Source organism: Hipposideros armiger, unplaced genomic scaffold (genome assembly GCF_001890085.2).
Source record: "Hipposideros armiger isolate ML-2016 unplaced genomic scaffold, ASM189008v1 scaffold_206, whole genome shotgun sequence".
In the NCBI taxonomy this organism is placed as follows: domain Eukaryota; kingdom Metazoa; phylum Chordata; class Mammalia; order Chiroptera; family Hipposideridae; genus Hipposideros; species Hipposideros armiger.
The window spans coordinates 816,239-833,960 of NW_017731556.1; the positions used below are offsets into that span (position 1 = coordinate 816,239).

At 42.6% G+C, this 17,722-nt stretch overlaps 2 protein-coding genes across 2 annotated transcripts in view; one reads left to right on the forward strand and one right to left on the reverse strand.

Moving 5' to 3' along the window:
* Positions 1 to 9,979, reverse strand: part of UTRN (utrophin) — a 498,335-nt gene extending 488,356 nt beyond the window's left edge. Inside the window, exons 1-2 of the mRNA XM_019653741.1 lie at positions 9,461 to 9,979; positions 4,491 to 4,662 (exon numbers count right to left, since the gene is read on the reverse strand). Coding sequence (XP_019509286.1) covers positions 4,491 to 4,569 — 79 coding nt within the window. The 5' untranslated portion in view covers positions 4,570 to 4,662; positions 9,461 to 9,979. The remainder of the gene's footprint in view (positions 1 to 4,490; positions 4,663 to 9,460) is intronic.
* LOC109388757 (serine/arginine repetitive matrix protein 1-like) lies at positions 8,323 to 10,327 on the forward strand. The gene is made up of 3 exons (XM_019653743.1): positions 8,323 to 8,557; positions 8,752 to 9,586; positions 9,820 to 10,327. The coding sequence occupies exons 1-3, from the start codon at positions 8,323 to 8,325 to the stop codon at positions 10,325 to 10,327; spliced, it is 1,578 nt and encodes a 525-aa protein (XP_019509288.1).
* Positions 10,328 to 17,722: the final 7,395 nt, after the last annotated feature.

The following is a 17,722-nucleotide window of genomic DNA, read 5'->3' on the forward strand; positions in this document are numbered from 1 at the left end:
AGATTTTTACACGCATTACAAGAATAGCTGCTTAACTCTGTCCGAGTTGAATTTCCATCAGGATTACTTGTGCCTCCCCAGAAATCCCCAGGGCTCGTGGAAAAAACCAAACCTGCTCAAAGACCTTCCTTCAAAGCACAGGTATTCTAGCCAAGTAAGCTTCAGAAAAAGAAAAAAAAAAAAAAAAGAAGAAAAAGAAGAAATATTTTTCAGTCTCTTATGCTCCTTAGAAAAATCCCCTCACAGGTATTTCTTTAAATGAAAGAAAAAAAAAATCTCTCTAGATACAACTTAACCACTATCCTTAGTTTAAAAAAAAGGCTTCTGAAAGATAAACAAATAAGGTAATCTTCCTCATAATTCTCATCAAACTGAATCTTGCTAAGAAAGTTTACTATATTGCAAATATAGCATCTTTTTAGGAGGCTGGCTTTAAATGGAACCAAGTATAATATTCCATCTTAAATAATTCAATTTATTTTTATTTCACTGGCCTCTCTTTTCTTCCCTCCCCTTCCCCCCACCTCTTACCAACTCTTTCAATCCCACAGATACCCATCTGGGCATCAGACCAGGACTTAAACTGTGCCAAATCGCAGTGCATCTGAAATCCACTACCTTTTTTCATCAGCCAGTGAAAACCCTTGAGCAGCAGTTGGAGGAAAAGAGAAAAGGGAATTCACGTCAGAAACAGATTATCAATTTCGCTACCTTCCACCCAAAGGACTGCTTGTCCTCTGATACTTTCCCCTTCGCTAACTCTTGACAGAGGCCAGGGAAGGCCAGGACAGTGCTGGGAGCAGCAGGCTGTGTCTCCTACAATCAGTCCTCCCTAGGCTGGGGCTATGATGCCAATGGGGGGGCGCAGAGAAGCTCCACCTCAGAAAGGGTTAAAACTTACCACAACGGCACTGAGCAGAACAGAACAGCACGAGTTGTTCTAGACTAGCTTTGACATGTGTTAGCTATTGAGAGAATCAAGTAGCAATGTGCATGTTCTTTGACTTGACATGCATCACAAACCATTTTATCATTTCATGTTTAAAATGTTCCAAGCAAAAATTTAGACATCATAGATTCCACTGGCAATACAGTTCACTTTTTTTTTTTTTTAAATCTTTTTCTTGGCCTACTCTCTCAAAATATTTACTAACTTGTTAAGCTTTCTGAAGCCCACTAATTTGAGCTGTCAAAGATGTAGTCCTTGATGGCAAATGACTTCGGTGTCTTTAAGTTAGGGAAGGGAGGTCTCTTTTACCCCACCCCAAGCTCTTAGTCATTAAGGGTCATAGTCTTTCAAGTTCTTTTCTAAAATTCACTCAAATCCAAGGCAAATATACGTAACCATAAAGAAATGTATGGCTTTATATATTCATGAAACTATTTTATCACCTACCCTCGATAATTTCATATTTCTGTTTAGATGATGGAAATGACTTTTAAAATTTTTTGAAACCTCACATACATCATAAAGCAAGTTAATACTGAATTAGGGCAATATAAACAATCCCAATAACGTAATGTAAAATGCACAAATACTTTTATTATGCCAGGCATTTAACCTGTCCAAACTCAGGGAAGGAGGAGAAGAACCTTCATAAACCAAGAAATTAAACTTATCAATATACTCTCAACATTAGTTTTTTTCCCACCCTAATCTTTGCTCCCTACCCCATATCCAATCCCTAAAAGGAAGAAACCTAGAAGAGCAGATTAGAATCAAAATTCTCCCATAGGAAAACATTCCTTTAAAACAATGACAAAGCAACAACTTCAGCACAGAATGTCCACAGGGGATCTTAGAAAATATGCATTATATGCAGATGATTCCTGTGACTTAATCTAAATTAAAAATCCCTTTTCAGTATGGACATTTTGGCATACCATGAAATGTTACCACTGTGTACTAATATTTACCTTAACAGAATCAAAACTGTGCCTTCCAGAAAGCCAAGATTGGGACTAATAGGCCCATTCAAATCCAAATTTATCTACTGGCTTTTGCAACATAATCCAGCCAAAAGAATGTGATTCATATCTCAGCTATGCAACAGCTAACTTTTCAATGTGTTTTGAAGTAAGCGCCACCAAAAAAAAAAAAAAAAAGTAGCAGTCATAGCTTTGGCATTAAAACACTCTAAGCAATTTGAGAATCTTTAGAAATATAAGAACTAAGTAATACAGGCTCATTGAAGAACTTTAGAAAACACATATGAGCAAAAAGAAAAATAATCCCAAAATGCCAAGATGACCACTGGTAACATGCTAATGTACACCCCACTAAACTGTTTTGAAAAAATATTTTTCACATAAATGACTTCATATTGCACACATTTACTTAAAAATACCAATATGTCTATGCTTCTATATACACATTGATAACATTTTTATGAATCTATAATCTTCTACCTTATGGATATACCTAATTCAATGAACTCCACTGAGATTCTATATAATCTTGTTAGATGCCCTACGCTAAAGGAACAGGGTAGGTTAACCACCATTTCCTAAAGTTATTTGTCCATGACATTCTTTTTTAATTACACATTAGAACTTGGGTTCTTTTCAAAATACTTTGGGAAATTGTGACTTAACTAATCTTCCATATTGGATTTTTATGTTGTTTCCAATTTTTTTTCCTATTATAAAAATGCTGTGATCAACTTGTTGTACATTTCTGTGCTTTCTTTAGGGAAAAAACTCTAAAAAGAGAGTTAATGGGCCAATTGGTATACATATGTTAAAAACATGTGATAATTTCTGCCCAACTGTCCCCCAATAGTGTATGAGAATCGTCAATCTTTTTAAATGATCATTTTCATTTAAAGAATCATTTGCAAGTTATGAGCATGCATCATACATACCCAGTATTTTTAAATTTATATAATTACTTTTTTTATGGACATGGTTAAAGTGCACAGTTCTAAATATCAAAGGCCATACTGTAATGGAGGTTGATTCAGAAAACCATTTAAGAATTTATAGAACATGACAACATGGATATGTTGGATTGTCTTGCTTTCATTTTCCTCTTTGTAAGAGCTACGTAGTTCTGGATAACATTCTATACTCTTAAGAAGCTATTAATAATCCCTTTATATTACTTTAATATTTTTTATAGTTATAATACTTTATAATTATATAATTATATAAATACTTTTATAATTATAATACTTCATATTACTAAAGCATTTAAAACACAAAGAATTTTAGCAGAATAAAACATCCTCAGAACAGTCTTTAAAACAGGATATTAAGCTGTACCCTCCCTCCCAAAAAAAAAAGATCCTTCAAGCTACACAATAGTAGCTACATATTTAGAACCAGGACTGCAATAACCAAAATCATTACCAAAATCAACCAATACCAGTCTCATTAACAGAAATGCATACCTTAAATGTGTACCTATCTGAATTTAGCGCTTCTTTTTGGTGCATATTTCTGCAGTTACAAATAATAAAAAATAAGCTCCTGACATAATATAAAGATGGCTCACAGAACAAAACAGGCTGTAGGTTCCTTTTTTTTCTTTTTAAAAGTGACATTGGTTGTAATTTTATACCTCAAAGTAACTCTCAAAGTTACTTAAGTATAGTGCTCACACCCAGGGTGGAGTTCTGTGTAATTTTCAAAGCTCAGAAAGGCCCTGCCTGCTCAAAAATATCTCCCTTTAGAGCCTGTCTCAGAATCATATTTGAAGCTTTTCAAAAATACACAAATTTGTATTCAATAGGTCTAGAGAGAGGCCAGTGCATCTACATTTTTTTTACTATTAGGAACTATTAGGATACTACGGTACATCTCCTCAGTTGATTTATTTGAACAGTGAGTAGAAAAGCACTTTTGGTTATATAGAAAAGACTGGGAGGGGGAGTAGTATCCTTAGGTCCCCAATTTAAAAGTCCATACAAAAATCATTAATCTGTCTTAGTCTAGTTTATTAGATTACCTAGGTGAAACCTATACCTTGAGAGGCTCATAAGAAGTTTCAAAATTGGAAGCAAAGCTGTGACACCTGTTGGCCTAGCCCTGGCCACCAACAGGGATGGGGGTGAGGACAGATGGTAATGAGGCAAAATTCCGGAAGATGCATACTGCCAGAAACCATGGCACTTCCTACTTGAAGCATATAATCCCTTCAACTTCATAAAATAGGCTAAAAAGAAAAAAAAAATGCCCAGCTGTATTTTTGTGTTGAAAGGGGGTAGTGTTACAAATGACCAGCATCCAGCTATAGGGAACGGTCTCACCAGGCCATCCCAGTCAACACACAAGGCGAGGAAATGGGGTGGAGAACTTAAGAGGAATACTCAGAGACAGTGTATTTATTACCTTGTACAATATGATGTTCATTTGTCAGAATTAGGTTTCTCAAAAGTTTGTCTCACAAGAACAGTGGAAAACAAGCCAAACAAACAAACAAAAAACCTATGTCTTCTAAGTAGTTTATGCGTAAAAAGCTGTCATTTTCTTAAGTTTCCATTACCTACCAGATCTGGACTTAATGATGTCACTGAACTCGTTCTGCCCATCGTCAGGCCTGGGTTCAAGCTCTCCACACTTGGCCATCTTTGCTGGGTTTCGATATAATCCAAAGACTTTCCTAAATACTCTTTTTTAAGACTTTCAGTTTTCTATAATGCTCCAGCTTGACATCAATACCTAAAGAAAAAAGAGAAAATATTGACTTGAAAAAGTATTATACATATATCATTTAACAGTCATATAAAGTTATATGTAGTAACTGTTCATTCAACAAATATTTATGCCGTGCCTACCATGTATAAGGCACTGATCTGAGCAACGGGGATATGACTATCAAAAACAGAGCACAACCCCTCTGCTACTATGAAGTTTATAAACACGAAGGAGTTAATTATATAATAAATTATTTCTGATATGCTAATAAACATACAAAGGAGAAGCATGGAGTAATACCACCATATATCTGTAGAGGAATCTGTCCTGCTCTGGGCAATTAGAGAAGGCTTTCTTGAAGAAATGACATTTGAGTCAAGCCTTCAAGGATGAGAAGAATTTAATTAGGTAATCCTTGATTGAATTCAGAATTTTTAAAAACAGACATTTTGGGATAATTTGAAAAACCTGACTTTGGGCTGTATATTAGGCAATATTATTCTATCAGTATTAAGCTTCTTTAATATTGGTTAATGGTTTTGTCATTATTCAAGGAAATGTCTGATTGCAGGAGACACCACGATGAAATAGTTAGCAATGAATTGTGATAATATCTTCAACTTGAGTTCAAGCAGGACAGCATATATCTCTCTATCTGTGCATGTCTATCTGCCTATTTATATCTGTTTATGTAAGTATGTATAGGGGGATGGGGGAAAGAGAGAGGAGAGAGAGGAGGGAGGGAGAGGGAGAGAGGGAGAGAGGGAGAGAGGGAGAGAGGGAGAGAGAACAAACTTTGGAAAATGCTAAGTGGGGAATGTAGTAACTGAGCATATGGGTGTTCAGTCTTCTATTCTTCCTAGTGTAATATTACAGGCAGGAAATCACTGTGGCCTAAACAAGGGTAAATGGAAAGAAATGGGTGGATATGTGGGATATTTCAATATTAAATAAAGAAGGTCAATAGGATTTGGGAACTGATTGGATATGAGAGGTTCAGGATACTACGGTACAAAATGACTGCCCAATTTTGGCTTAGGCCATTGAGTAGACAGTGAGTCATACACTGAGCTGGCGGGTGCTGCCGGATAGGCCACCGGGGGATTCTAATGAATGTAGTTTGGATTTGCTGAGTTTGAGGTGCCTCTGAGATATGTAAGTGGAAATAACAAAAAGGCAGATGGACAGACAGGTCTGATCTCAGGAATTAGATATATAGATTAGATATAAATCTGGATAGTTATATGTTACATCATTGACACATTTTGTTCTAGAAGGTACCTCATATGAATTCTGCTGAGTATAGATATCACTCAACAAAATAATTTTAATCTTTAGTAGTTAATTAGTCAGACCATCTTTAGAATTTAAAGAATTGAGAATTCTATCCCGCAATACCACCTCTTCTTTAAGAATATCAGAGTACTGCATTGCCCTAATAGTTCAGAAACACACTGCCTCAAAAACCCAGGCAGAATCAGAATTCAATTTTAAGTTCAGGGACTTGGTTCTATCCTAAGTGTTCCTTACATGGACCCCAAGTGCCAATTAAATAATTGGCACTTGGGAATTGGGAATATAATTGGGAATATAACAGTCAACACATCCAAATAGTAATCTGTGAATAATGGACATTAATTCACATATTACAACATTTATCAGAACCAGAGTTTTCTGCTAGGTAGAATTAGACAAGTCAATTCTTTAATTCAAGGACACACCATATGATATTATTATTTTATATTTCATCTTGTATATTTATGTAATATTCAGTATTTTATGTTTTATGATACATAACATTATGTATTATGTTATGATACATAACAAAATAACACCATATGATGTTATTTTACAATAATACAAATATATGTAATACATAATTATTATATTATTTTCCTGACCAGTCGGAAAAAGGATGTATTCTAATTATAAAAAGGTCAAAATTACCTTAGAAAAAGGTTTTAAGTGTTAGTTTGAGGCAGATGAAAACTGTGGCAGGTTTCTAAAATTTTAGGAATACTTTCCTCTCCAGTAGGGAGAAATATATGGAGTGGATTATCATTCTGCAAAATGTTATGAGTAAAAAGCTTTTTCATTTTTTATATTGCTCTACTACTGTTAAGACTTTAGGGATTATTATGTGATTAAATTCCCTTTTGGGGGTACATACCTGTAAAAGATTTACTGAATTCTTAATTGTATTTTATTATATTCAAAAACCAAAAACTTTGTTCAGAAGAATGCATACAAAATTTTATTATGGAAAATCAGGTTTGCCCAACAAAATTCTCTTTGCTGGAACGCAACTAACTATTCCCTTTGAGAGAGATTTCTAATGCTCTCCTTCATAACTGGTCTTAGTCAGAGGTCTTCACGTCAATGCTTCCCAAAGACTTTTCCCACTCCATAAAAGAGAAAAGTAAAGTGTTTACACAGGACTTTGTTCCATTTGCACATTAATATTTCATTATATTTTATTTTGCCACTCTCCCTCAGATAATTGCTCAAATTTTCCCTTCTTGATAATCAAAATCCCTTCCATACTACAATGATACAGCAGAAAGTGGGGTCGGAGGACAAGGAAAGAATGGAAAGGAGGGAGAATCACAGAAGGCCATTTAAGCCGTGACAGCCACTGACTGCCACTTGCTGCATGAATGGCAGGGGACTTCAGGTCGAGTACCATGGCAAAAAAAAAAAAGATACCGCCTTCTAAATCGCTAAATGCAGCAGCGATTTATAATTAGTTATCAGGAGATAGAATCAAAGTTTAGTCACTACCAATGTTGTTGGGGTGTCCCTCCACATTCACATCTAAGAAACGGAGAGCAGGCCATCTTCCACACACAGCGAGGTGGGAAACTGCAAATAAATGAATGGGGCATTGCTTTAGAAGCTTTAAGCCCTTTACAATTGTAACTTATTGTTACCACTACTCTAGGTTTCTGTGCCAGAGTTTAGATCTGGTCTTTCTCACTGAAACCAATACACTCCGCCCTACGTTTACCAACATTTTCTTCAGATCATTTCTGGCTGACATGTGGACCTGAAGCCATGAGTGTGTGGCAATAAACCAACTTGGGGTGAAAGGACGGGTGACGGCCTTAAAAGGAAAGCTAAAGTCTTGAACTTTAAAATAATATAGGAATTAACAATGTAAGAATACAAACAGGTTCATGCAACAATATACAGTTATGCTGGAAATGCAATCCTGGTCCTTGGGCAAAAACTACTTAACACTGGGAACCAAAACCTAGCTAGAGGTAGTGGAAAGGGAAGCCAAACGGGCCTGAGTTTGCCGCTCTGCTTGAAACACAGTAAAAGACACCGCCCAGTGCCAAGAACTGCCATTCACTCTGACGAGCTCCCAGGGAGGGTTAACACTACAGTGATTAATACTGTTTACAGGGGCCATAAATTGTATGTAAACACCCAAAGGAGAGTTAAAGAGCGGTCTCATCGGTCCCATAAATATGGGGAGAGGGGACAGGCAATGACTCCGCGTAAGCCTTGGCCCTCGCCGCCTGGAACTCCAGAGGCTGAAGCGCCCCGGAGCTCCGCATTCCTCCAGCTCTCGCCTGGCCCGCAGCGCTATCTGCGGGCTGCGTCCCTCACGCCTACCAGCAGCCAGCCGGGAGGGGCCAACCCCACTTCCTGAGGCCTGTGTAAGTTACAAAGCAATGGATGCGGTTCCTGCCGCAGGTCCCAGAGTCCGCAAGCGCCGGCTGGGGCCTGGGGAGTAGGGGCTCCCCCCGAACTCCGTGCGCTCCGGCGCGGCAACCGGTGCACCGACTCTCCCAAGCGCAACATGGGGAACTGACCCGCGAAGCCCTGGTGACCCAGGTGGCCAGGAGACTGGGAAAAAGGAAGCTCTCCCCCGGACCCCGGACATCCCAGAAAGCGGAGACGTTAGACCCAGGTCAGACCCCGAGCTCTCCCGTTCAGTGTAAAACAAATTGCAGGTCCCCTAACTCGTGAAGGTCGGGCACGTTTTCTCCTTCCCTAGAACAACTCCCTTTCCGTAGCTCGAGGGGGGGCGGGGGGAGTCTCTTTTAACAGCGTGCCTTCCAAAAGTTACACAGCCTAAAATTAGTGCTTTGTTGGTTTTATAAGTGACTTTGGGCAACCAAAGCCTCGGACCTGGGGCCAAAGTTGGGCATGAGTTACCTTACCAGTTGCAGCAAAAGATGCCAAGAGTCTGGAAAACCAGAAGAAGCGACTGCACTGGACCACGAACCGCCTGGGCTGCTGCGCCCCCTTTCCGGAGCCCCACCCTCCCGAGCAGCAATGGCCCGGAGGTCGAACACGTTTCCTGCCAGGAGGACGGCTGGGAACTGCTCCCCTGCCCGTCGACCACAGCCACCCTGTCCCCACCCTCTCCTGGCGGACACCTCCGGGGCCCCGCCTTCCGAAGCCGGGGCGTGTGTGACAGGCCCTCCAGGGAAGCCACGTCCCCCCTTGGAGATCACTGGCCCAGCGCCTCTCCCTGCGCGAGGCACAGATGCGCGGCTCTCACACCCGGGCCGGGAAGAAGATCGGGGGGAAACCGTATGGCAGCCTCGAACCCGTCAGAGGAGTTTGGGTCCTCCGCAACTACACGGATTCCGAGACCCCCCTCCTCTTTCCTCGTTCCTGGCATGCTCTCGCGTCGCCTGGGGGAGCTGAACTCAGGTTCCGAGGAAAGTGCACGCCGAAGTTGCTTCCATCTGCGAAGGCGCTCGGGAGCCGCAGAGGAGTCCGCCCCCGCCGCAGCCCACGCCCCGTCTCCCCGGGGCTGTGGGCACGTTCCCCAGCCCCGGGCTTCAATAATGCATGGACTTACCTGCTCCCGTGACCCGCGGGCCGCCTCGCCTCCCAGCCGCCGCCGCCGCGTCCCCAGCGGCCAAGGGCTCCGGTCTGGATGTTTGGGTCGTAGAAACCGCGGGGGGGGGGGCTGGACTGTGCGAGCGTGAGTTCTGGGTGCGATGTTCTTTAAAAATGAAAAGTGGAGACCTAGACAACGTCCGAAAAAAAAACAGGAATTTTTTTCTTTTCTGTTTTTGGACACCCGATTCAAAACGCCTCTGACTTGTGCAATCTTCCTGCCCGGTAGTTCCGCCAAAAAAGCACAACAGTCCTAGTGCAAACCTGGAGCAGGCGCGCAGGCACCAAGTTTGCCAAACACTAGTTTTCCGTCCGCAGAAATGGCCCAAAAGAAGGGGGCAGTGCGCTCCCGGTGATTCCCCAATCGGCTTCGGGAGCCGGAGGCTCCTCCTCGCCCCGCGGCGGGAGAAAGCCCGCGGCAGGCTGCGGCCGCCCGCTGCCCGCCTCCGAGGCGCGGCGACTCCACAACTTTGTGCGCCAGCCGCCCGCCGGCCGCCCCGCCCCCCCGCGGCCCGGCCCCTTTGTTGGGGCGCAGCGCCGGAGGCAGAGGCTGGGGGGCGCAGGACCGCTCCGCGGCGCGCTGCCGTCCCCCCGGGAACCGGCTCGCGGCCCGCACCCGGGGGCCCGCTCTTTCGAGGACGAGGAGGCCGCGCAGGTCCGGTCCGCCGGCCCGCGCCGCTCCAGCGCTCCGGCTCCCCCTCGCCGCCGCCGCCCCCCAACTTTGTTCCGGGAGAGAAGCCCCTCTCCGCTCCCGGCGCGGCCCCCGCCCGGCCCGAGCCGCCACCGCCGGCTGGGCTCCGGGAACGTGGCGCTCCGGGTCACCTGACCGCGCGCCCCGTCAATCAGCGCCCGCCCAGCGCCCCCTCCCTGCCCGCGGCCGCCGGCCCGGCTCGCGGCTCCGGGAGTCAGGAGCTAGACTGGGGGGGATGCCTCGTGCAAACACCATCCCCTTTATTCAGATTATCCCAAAATATGAGTCACGCCCCCCACTCCAGGCGAACCGGGTAGTTGGGGTGATTTTTTTTTTTCCTCCTTTGGAGATAAATTTTCATTTGCTCCTCCACTCACCCCCCTCTGTTGGCTGTGCTGTTGCTGGTGTCTGGTCCTAGTTCCAAGGGTATATTTATAGAGTGTTCTTAGTGTCGTTTTCAATATTAAGACAAACGTGAAATTTCGTTTCGTATTCATTCATACCTAAAAATAGTGTTGGCGCTGACCTTATTTTTCTATTTTTCCAATACACACACACACACACACACACACACACACACACACACACACGTCTGTTATAGAGCCTGTCTCAAGGCTGAGGGGTTGGTCAAAAAATACCTGAGAAGAAATGAGTTTGTGCTGTGTGTGTGCATGTTACTTATTTACATACTTCCCCCAGTGTTTCTGCCATGCCTTTACTTGATCATCACACTTGGGAGTGGGAAGAAAAAACAGCAACCTAGGTTTCTAGTTCCTATAAACAAAGAGGAAGTGGCGATTGATAAGCAAGCCCTGGCTTATTGCTGGTTTAATATTTGAGAGTTAATTTATGAGTTAGTAAACATAAGCCACTAGGGGCCTTAAATGAATTTTTCAGAAAGAATTAACTAGCCTTTTATTAGTTACAAAGTGAAAGCTTTCCCAGCCCCTAAATGCTGTGGGGTGTAGGAGGTCCTGAAAGATACTGTTTCTTATCATCTCTATTTAGCTTCCTTCCTTGAGAGTTTTTCTTCATATAATCCAAATAAAACCCACAGGACTAACTTGAAATAGTTATGATTTATTCATTCATTTTCATTCATTCATTCAACAAATGCCAATTTGGGGCCTGCCAGGTCTCCTGGAACTGTGAATGGTACAAATAAAAATCCCATAGAGATCTTACCTTACAAAATTTCAAATCTAGTGAGATAAGGCACATAAACAAGGATATGAAAGATCAGCAGTAAGTATCTTAAGAAAATGACAGATCAAGTGCTACTTGAGTCTGGTTATATCGAGGGAGATTGAGGTTTCTTTGAACTGATAATTCTGCAGACCCTTAAAGCTGCTTCATCGCACACTGTATCCTGTTGAGCTGATGGAAACTCAGATTTCCTCCTTTAAAATAAAACCACATTGGAGTGTTTGAGGACTTCGTTAGTTAAAATGTAAGTGGAAAGCACTTTGCAAATTGCAAAGTGTTACACAAATATTAATTCATTTAACTGAAAGTTTTTGAAAACCACAGTCATTTGGAGACCTAGAATTTCTGAGTTTTTAAGCTCTGAGGGAATGTTTAGTTAAGCTTCTCCAAAGGCGGTAAGGAAAGGGCCATTAGGGACAACAGCCGCCAATCTGTGTGGGAGTGAGTCCGCTCCACACCCCAGCTTCAGTGGCTTATGGCACATTACCTAGGGCAGCAGTTCTCAACCTTCCTAATGCCACGACCCCTTAATACAGTAACTCATGTTGTGGTGACCCCCAACCATAAAATTATTTTCGTTGCTACTCTATAACTGTAATTTTGCTGTTATGAATTGTAATGTAACTATCTTTTTGTTTTCCAGACGGTCTTAGGCGACCCCTGTGAAAGGGTCGTTCAACCCCCAAAGGGGCGCGACCCACAGGTTGAGAACCGCTGACCGAGGGAACTGTGCTCTGTTTCTGGCCCTTCTCCCCTCACACCCAGAGGGATAATCTCTGTAGGCCGTGGGCAAGAGAGAGAGAACAAAGAACGTCTGTCGATGGGATGGATGACCAAGAGGTCCCAAGCTAGTCCTACCCCTTTTTTTTTTTTAAAGATTTTATTGGGGAATTGAGGGGAGGGGAACAGCGTTGGGAATCGGGGAAGGGGAACAGACAGGTAGACAAGTTGTTGTTTTGTTTTTCAGTATAGTTGTGGAGGATGTTGCTTCACTGGCCCAAGCTGGCACCATCATTGCGCTCTTCCCGATTGAGGCAGATCAGTCGCCGGTCTCTGGATGGCCGCTCACTGCGGCTGCTGGCCTCTCACGCTGGCTGCTGGCTACACACGGTAGCTTATGGCAGCCCACTGCAGCAGGGGACTGTCAGCCTACGCAGTTGCCGGCAACTCACAGCAGCCCAGCTCCAGGTCGAGCTGTTGTTCAGCATCTCAGCTGTAGAGGGCAGTGTCACTGGCCCTCATATGTGGGATCCGAACCGGGGCCCTCTGGCATCCCAAGCCAGTTCTTAACCAACGCACCACTCGGCCGGCCCCTACCCCATTTCTTTTGTAAGTGAGGAAACCACATTTAGTGGATGATTTTGACCACAGAGGGCTACGTTTCCATAAAGCAGACCATGTGACCTTCCTTCCAAGCCTGAGAATCACGCTGGGGGGAAAGTGAAGACAGACCAGCAGGAGGTGGACAGCTGTTAGTGCACCTGCAACAAGCATGCCACCTGCAGTTCACACAGCAGGTTCGTGGGCCTGTAATGACAGTGCTCGGTGGGGTTTGGTCTGCCCTCTGCAAAGATCGATGTGGAGCATTAAGAGGAAGTGATAGGCCCTGGGCCTACCATTAACCCAAACTCTGAATTGCCTGACAATCACCACAAAACAGTGAAAATTTAAGAAAATTGAACTGCTGTCATTGGTATAAAGCCCATAACATAAGAGAAAATATCATGATATGTGTCGTGCATATGTAGATTCATATATAAAGACATGCATATGTGTGTATATATCGAGTTGTCGAAAAAGTCATGATGCATGTTTGCACTAGTTCATTTTTGGAAGTACTAGAATCATTCGCATCTATATTATTGCTATGTCATTTGACAGCTGACAGTTCTAGCTTCATCTAAAAAAATTGAGCAATTACGGGCCTGCCGAGTGGCTCAGCTGGTTAAGAGCTCGCTTGGGAGTGCCAGCTCTGAGCAGCAGGGCTGCGGTTCAGATCCCACATTGAGGGCCAGCGATGCTCTGCGCCCTTTACAGCTAAGATGATGAACAACAGCTCCACCTGGAGCTGGGCTGCTGTGAGTCACCGGCATGAGCGGCTGGCAGCCGGTGTGAGATGCCGCGAGCTGTGAGCAGCCCACCAATGACCCGCGACCAATTGCCTCACCCAGGAAGAGCACAATGATCAAACCAACATGGGCCAGTGAAGCGACGTCCTCCACGACTAGACTGAAGAACAAAAACAGCAATTTGTCTACCTGTCTGTTCCCCTTCCCCGATTCCCCAACGCTGTTCCCCTCCCCCCAGTTCCCCAATTTAAAAAAAATATTGAGCAATTTGGTTGAGTTTTGGAGATTTTACAAGTAGAAGATGGAAGACCAAGCTGTGCATTTTCGCCATGTTCTACTGTTTTACTTCCATAAAAAGAAGAACGCGCATCAAGCTTGTGAAAAATTGCATAAAGTTTACGGTGACAATGCTCTATAAGAACGTCAGTGCCAACAATGGTTCACGAAATTCCATGCTGGTGATTTTGATCTCAACGACGTTCCTCGGTCAGGGAGGCCCACCGAGGTTGATGACAACAAAATAAAGGCATTGATCGAGTCAAACTCACATTACACGACATGAGAGATTGCAGAAACATTGAACATTCATCATGCAAGCGTTCATGACCACCTGAAGAAGCTAGGATACGTAAGCAAGCTGGATATTTGGATTCCACATGAACTCAAATAAGTTCATTTGCCGGTACGTATAAACATCTTCAATATGCTCATTAAACGTGACAAAAACGATCCTTTTTTGAAGCAACTGATAACTGGTGATGAGAAGTGGATTGTTTACATCAATGCAGTGGGCAAACGGTCTTGGTCCCGATGTGATGATTCACCTCAAACGACATTGAAAGCAGACAGGCATTCATCAGAGCTCTCAGTGTGGTGGGATTTTAAAGGTGTCGTGTTTTTCGAGCTCCTACCAAGGAACCAAACAATCAATTCGAATGTGTACTGTCGGCAGTTGGACAGACTGAACAAATCCGTCATCCAGAAACGTCCAGAGCTCGTTAATCGTAAAGGAGTTGTGTTCCATCTCGACAATGCAAGACCACACACAAGTATGACCACCCGTCAAAAATTATTGGATCTTATATGGGATGTGTTGCCACACCCACCATACTTGCCTGACCTTGCGCCGTCAGATTTCCACTTGTTTCGCTCTCTTTAAAACTCCTTGCATGGTATAACGTTCAATTCAGATGAGGCTGTAAATCATCACCTTGTTCAGTTTTTTGCTGATAAAGATAAGTCCTTCTATGAACGAAGAATTATGAAGCTCACTGAAAGATGGCAAAAGGTTATCGAACAAAACAGGCAATATAGATCATTGATCTTTGTTTTTTATATAAATAAATGACCTTTGAAAAATATAGACAAAATACGTCATGACTTTCCCGACAACCCAATATAATATAGAAAGACATGATTCCACATATTGTTCCTATACAGGGAATTGCATCCTAATATAAGAGCCAAAAATAAACTTTTTCAACTAAATTTTGTGCAGGAGTATATACATGCAGTTTCTCTATAAACAGCTGAAACATGGGGAAATACACACTGTATGAAAAGCAAGACATTCAGTTTTACCATTGGTATTGACTATGAATAAAGCCCTACATAGAAGCATTTAAGAGAAGGACCAATGTTAGGGGATTTACCCTTTCTTACTTCTTTCAGGCAAAGAAAGTATAGATCTAGATCTGTGGCTTATATATAATAAATACTAGAAGATTTGCTGAAATTGCTGCTGAATTCTTCAGTCAAACATCTAGTCCTTATTCTGCAAGTTGAAGATAGATATAAACAAAATCCTTTGTGACACAATTAAGGAAATAATGATGATAATGATGCATGAAACTTTCAGAAAATAATTAGCACAAAGGTAAACTTTCTCGCACTGTACTGAGCTTAAGAATCACCAGGGAGTGTATTTTAAATTCAGATTGCCTTCCAGCTGCCAGCAAGTCTGATTTACTAGGTCTGGTGGGGCCCAGAAAGCTGCAGTTTTAACAAGCAACCCATGAGGCCGGATCAGAATGGTTTGAGAATTGCACTCTGAGCCACTGTTTCTGAGGGGCCTCAAACAGGCCACTTTGGATGATTCGAGAGGGGTCTAGAAATGGCCCTTTTAACAGAAAAAAAAATCCATATTGGATCAATCATAATTTCAAAATACCCACCATTAGCCTTATCTCTTTGACTTCAAGTGTTTCATTCAGTTGTGATCACCTTTGAGGTTAGCGAGGGTCATTAACACCTCAGCAGCATTCTGGGCAATTCACCCTGCTCTGAAGTACAACGCCTGGTCCAGATGAGATGCTCTGAAGATCTGATGGCAGGAGGGCAGGCAGGAGAGGTCTATTGAGGCTATGGGGGCTTAAATTCAGGATCCAAAGAAGCCTAGGACAAAATAAAAGGGCTAAGCTGTTGGGGAGAAAAAGCAACTGATGGAACAAAAGAGGAGAATAAAGGAGGCTCCGAACAAGAAGCAAAAGACAAGGAGAGAGAGTAGAGGGCGTCTGCCCATTGAGAAACAGAAAGCCTTCTTGAATCAAACGGGTGCCTTGTGTCGGGGGTCATCGCACTTGTTACTTTTACTTGGTTTCATTTACTTTATAATTTTATAATGTTGGTACTGGAAAGGGTTTTGCAGAGTCTCTCCAACTCTCTAATTATGTGGATAAAGAAACAAATGAAAGATGCAAAACAGGCTAGGGAGTGCATTTAGGTAAAATAAAGCAATCTATTGGGGGGAAATGTTCAAGTCACAAGCAAAAGGAGAGCATCTCTATGTTATGTCAGTTCATTGCTAACCAGGACGAGAAGGAGACGGGAGTGAGGAGGACAGAGGTAGCACAGCTGAAAGATAGCGAGGCTGGATTTAAGTCACCTAAGTGCTCATTATTATACAGATAGTTATTAGCTGTATGATCTTGTGGAACTTGCTTAACCTTTAGCTTCCTGTCTGTAAAACAGAAAGAATACCCCCCTGAAGTGTTGTTGTGAGAATCAAATGAGTTTCTTAATATAAAGCGTTTATCACAGTGCTTGGTACTCTTTTTAATTTTCTTATGTTCCTTCTCCTTTCTTTTAAAGCAAGAGGATCTGCTGCCATTTTGTGGTCATTTTCATTTCTTATTTTATTGAAAATATTTCTCAAACTCCCATTATAATAAATAAGTAAATAATAATAAAGTAGTATAATAACCAATAATAATAAACGTAAATAATAATACATAATATGTATCATATATAATAATATAAAATAAGCCACAGCGGTTGTCTTCCCAAAGCTCATTGTCAAGTGACAGAGACCAACACATAGACTATTATAAATTAATATGGGTACACCAGTACTGCCAAGAGGTAACATGAGCCAGGAAAGGGACACATAACCCAATAGGAAGAGGACAGAGACAAGGGGGTATCAAGAAGCGACACCTGAGTTGAGCCTTAATGGATGACTAGGAATTATAAAGGACATCTGCTGTCTGGCCTCTGCCCTGCATCTTTTTCCGGCCATGTGGACCTGAGGAAGAGGCCAAAGGTCCCATCACAATAAAAGGGTAAAATATTTGGTATTTTATTTGTATTTATTGGTATTATCCATGCAATTTTAAATAGTGATTATTTTGATAAACTATTATGTTTTACAAAATTAGGACCAACTGCTGCTTTTCGGTGTAGTTACAATCACCACAGGCCTCAAACCAGTGGATGCCTGCGTTAGAATGAAGTCATGTTACTATATCAAATGTACTCTCACTCCAATAAGCATCTTTATTCGGAGATCCGATGTTTGCAGAGAAAAGCAAGGAAAAGGTGTTTTTCATTTCTGTAGTTCTACACAGGTACACACTCTGTCCCTACTGTGTCACAGCAGTCCCCTCAGCCAAGGGGGCATCCAAGTGGCCTAAGCACCTAAGGGGTCATCAATCAACTCACGTGTGCAGCCAGAGCTTTCCTCAGAGAATATTTCAAAATTAAAATAAAAGCCAAATTCTTGTGATCCCCTTGGTGTGATGAAGTGCTATTCTATTTGTAAGAAACTAACATAAAAAGGACAAGCTCATGCTCAATAGGCTGAAGATGCATTCTTTTTTTAATTGGGGAATTGGAGGGATGGGAACAGCGCTGGGGAATTGGGGGAAGGGGAACAGACAAATTGCTGTCGTTTTGTTCTTCAATCTAGTTGTGGAGGACGCTGCTTCACTGGCCCAAGTTGGCACCATCATTGTGCTCTTCCCTGGCGAGGCAGATC

Excerpts from the sequence above, each read along its gene's own strand:
- LOC109388757 (XM_019653743.1), top strand. The coding sequence starts at position 8,323 with ATGCGGTTCCTGCCGCAGGTCCCAGAGTCCGCAAGCGCCGGCTGGGGC. Across the intron at positions 8,558-8,751 it reads AGCGGAGACGTTAGACCCAG|TGACTTTGGGCAACCAAAGC; the intron begins GTCAGACCCCGA and ends TGGTTTTATAAG. Across the intron at positions 9,587-9,819 it reads GGGGGCTGGACTGTGCGAGC|AAATGGCCCAAAAGAAGGGG; the intron begins GTGAGTTCTGGG and ends TTCCGTCCGCAG.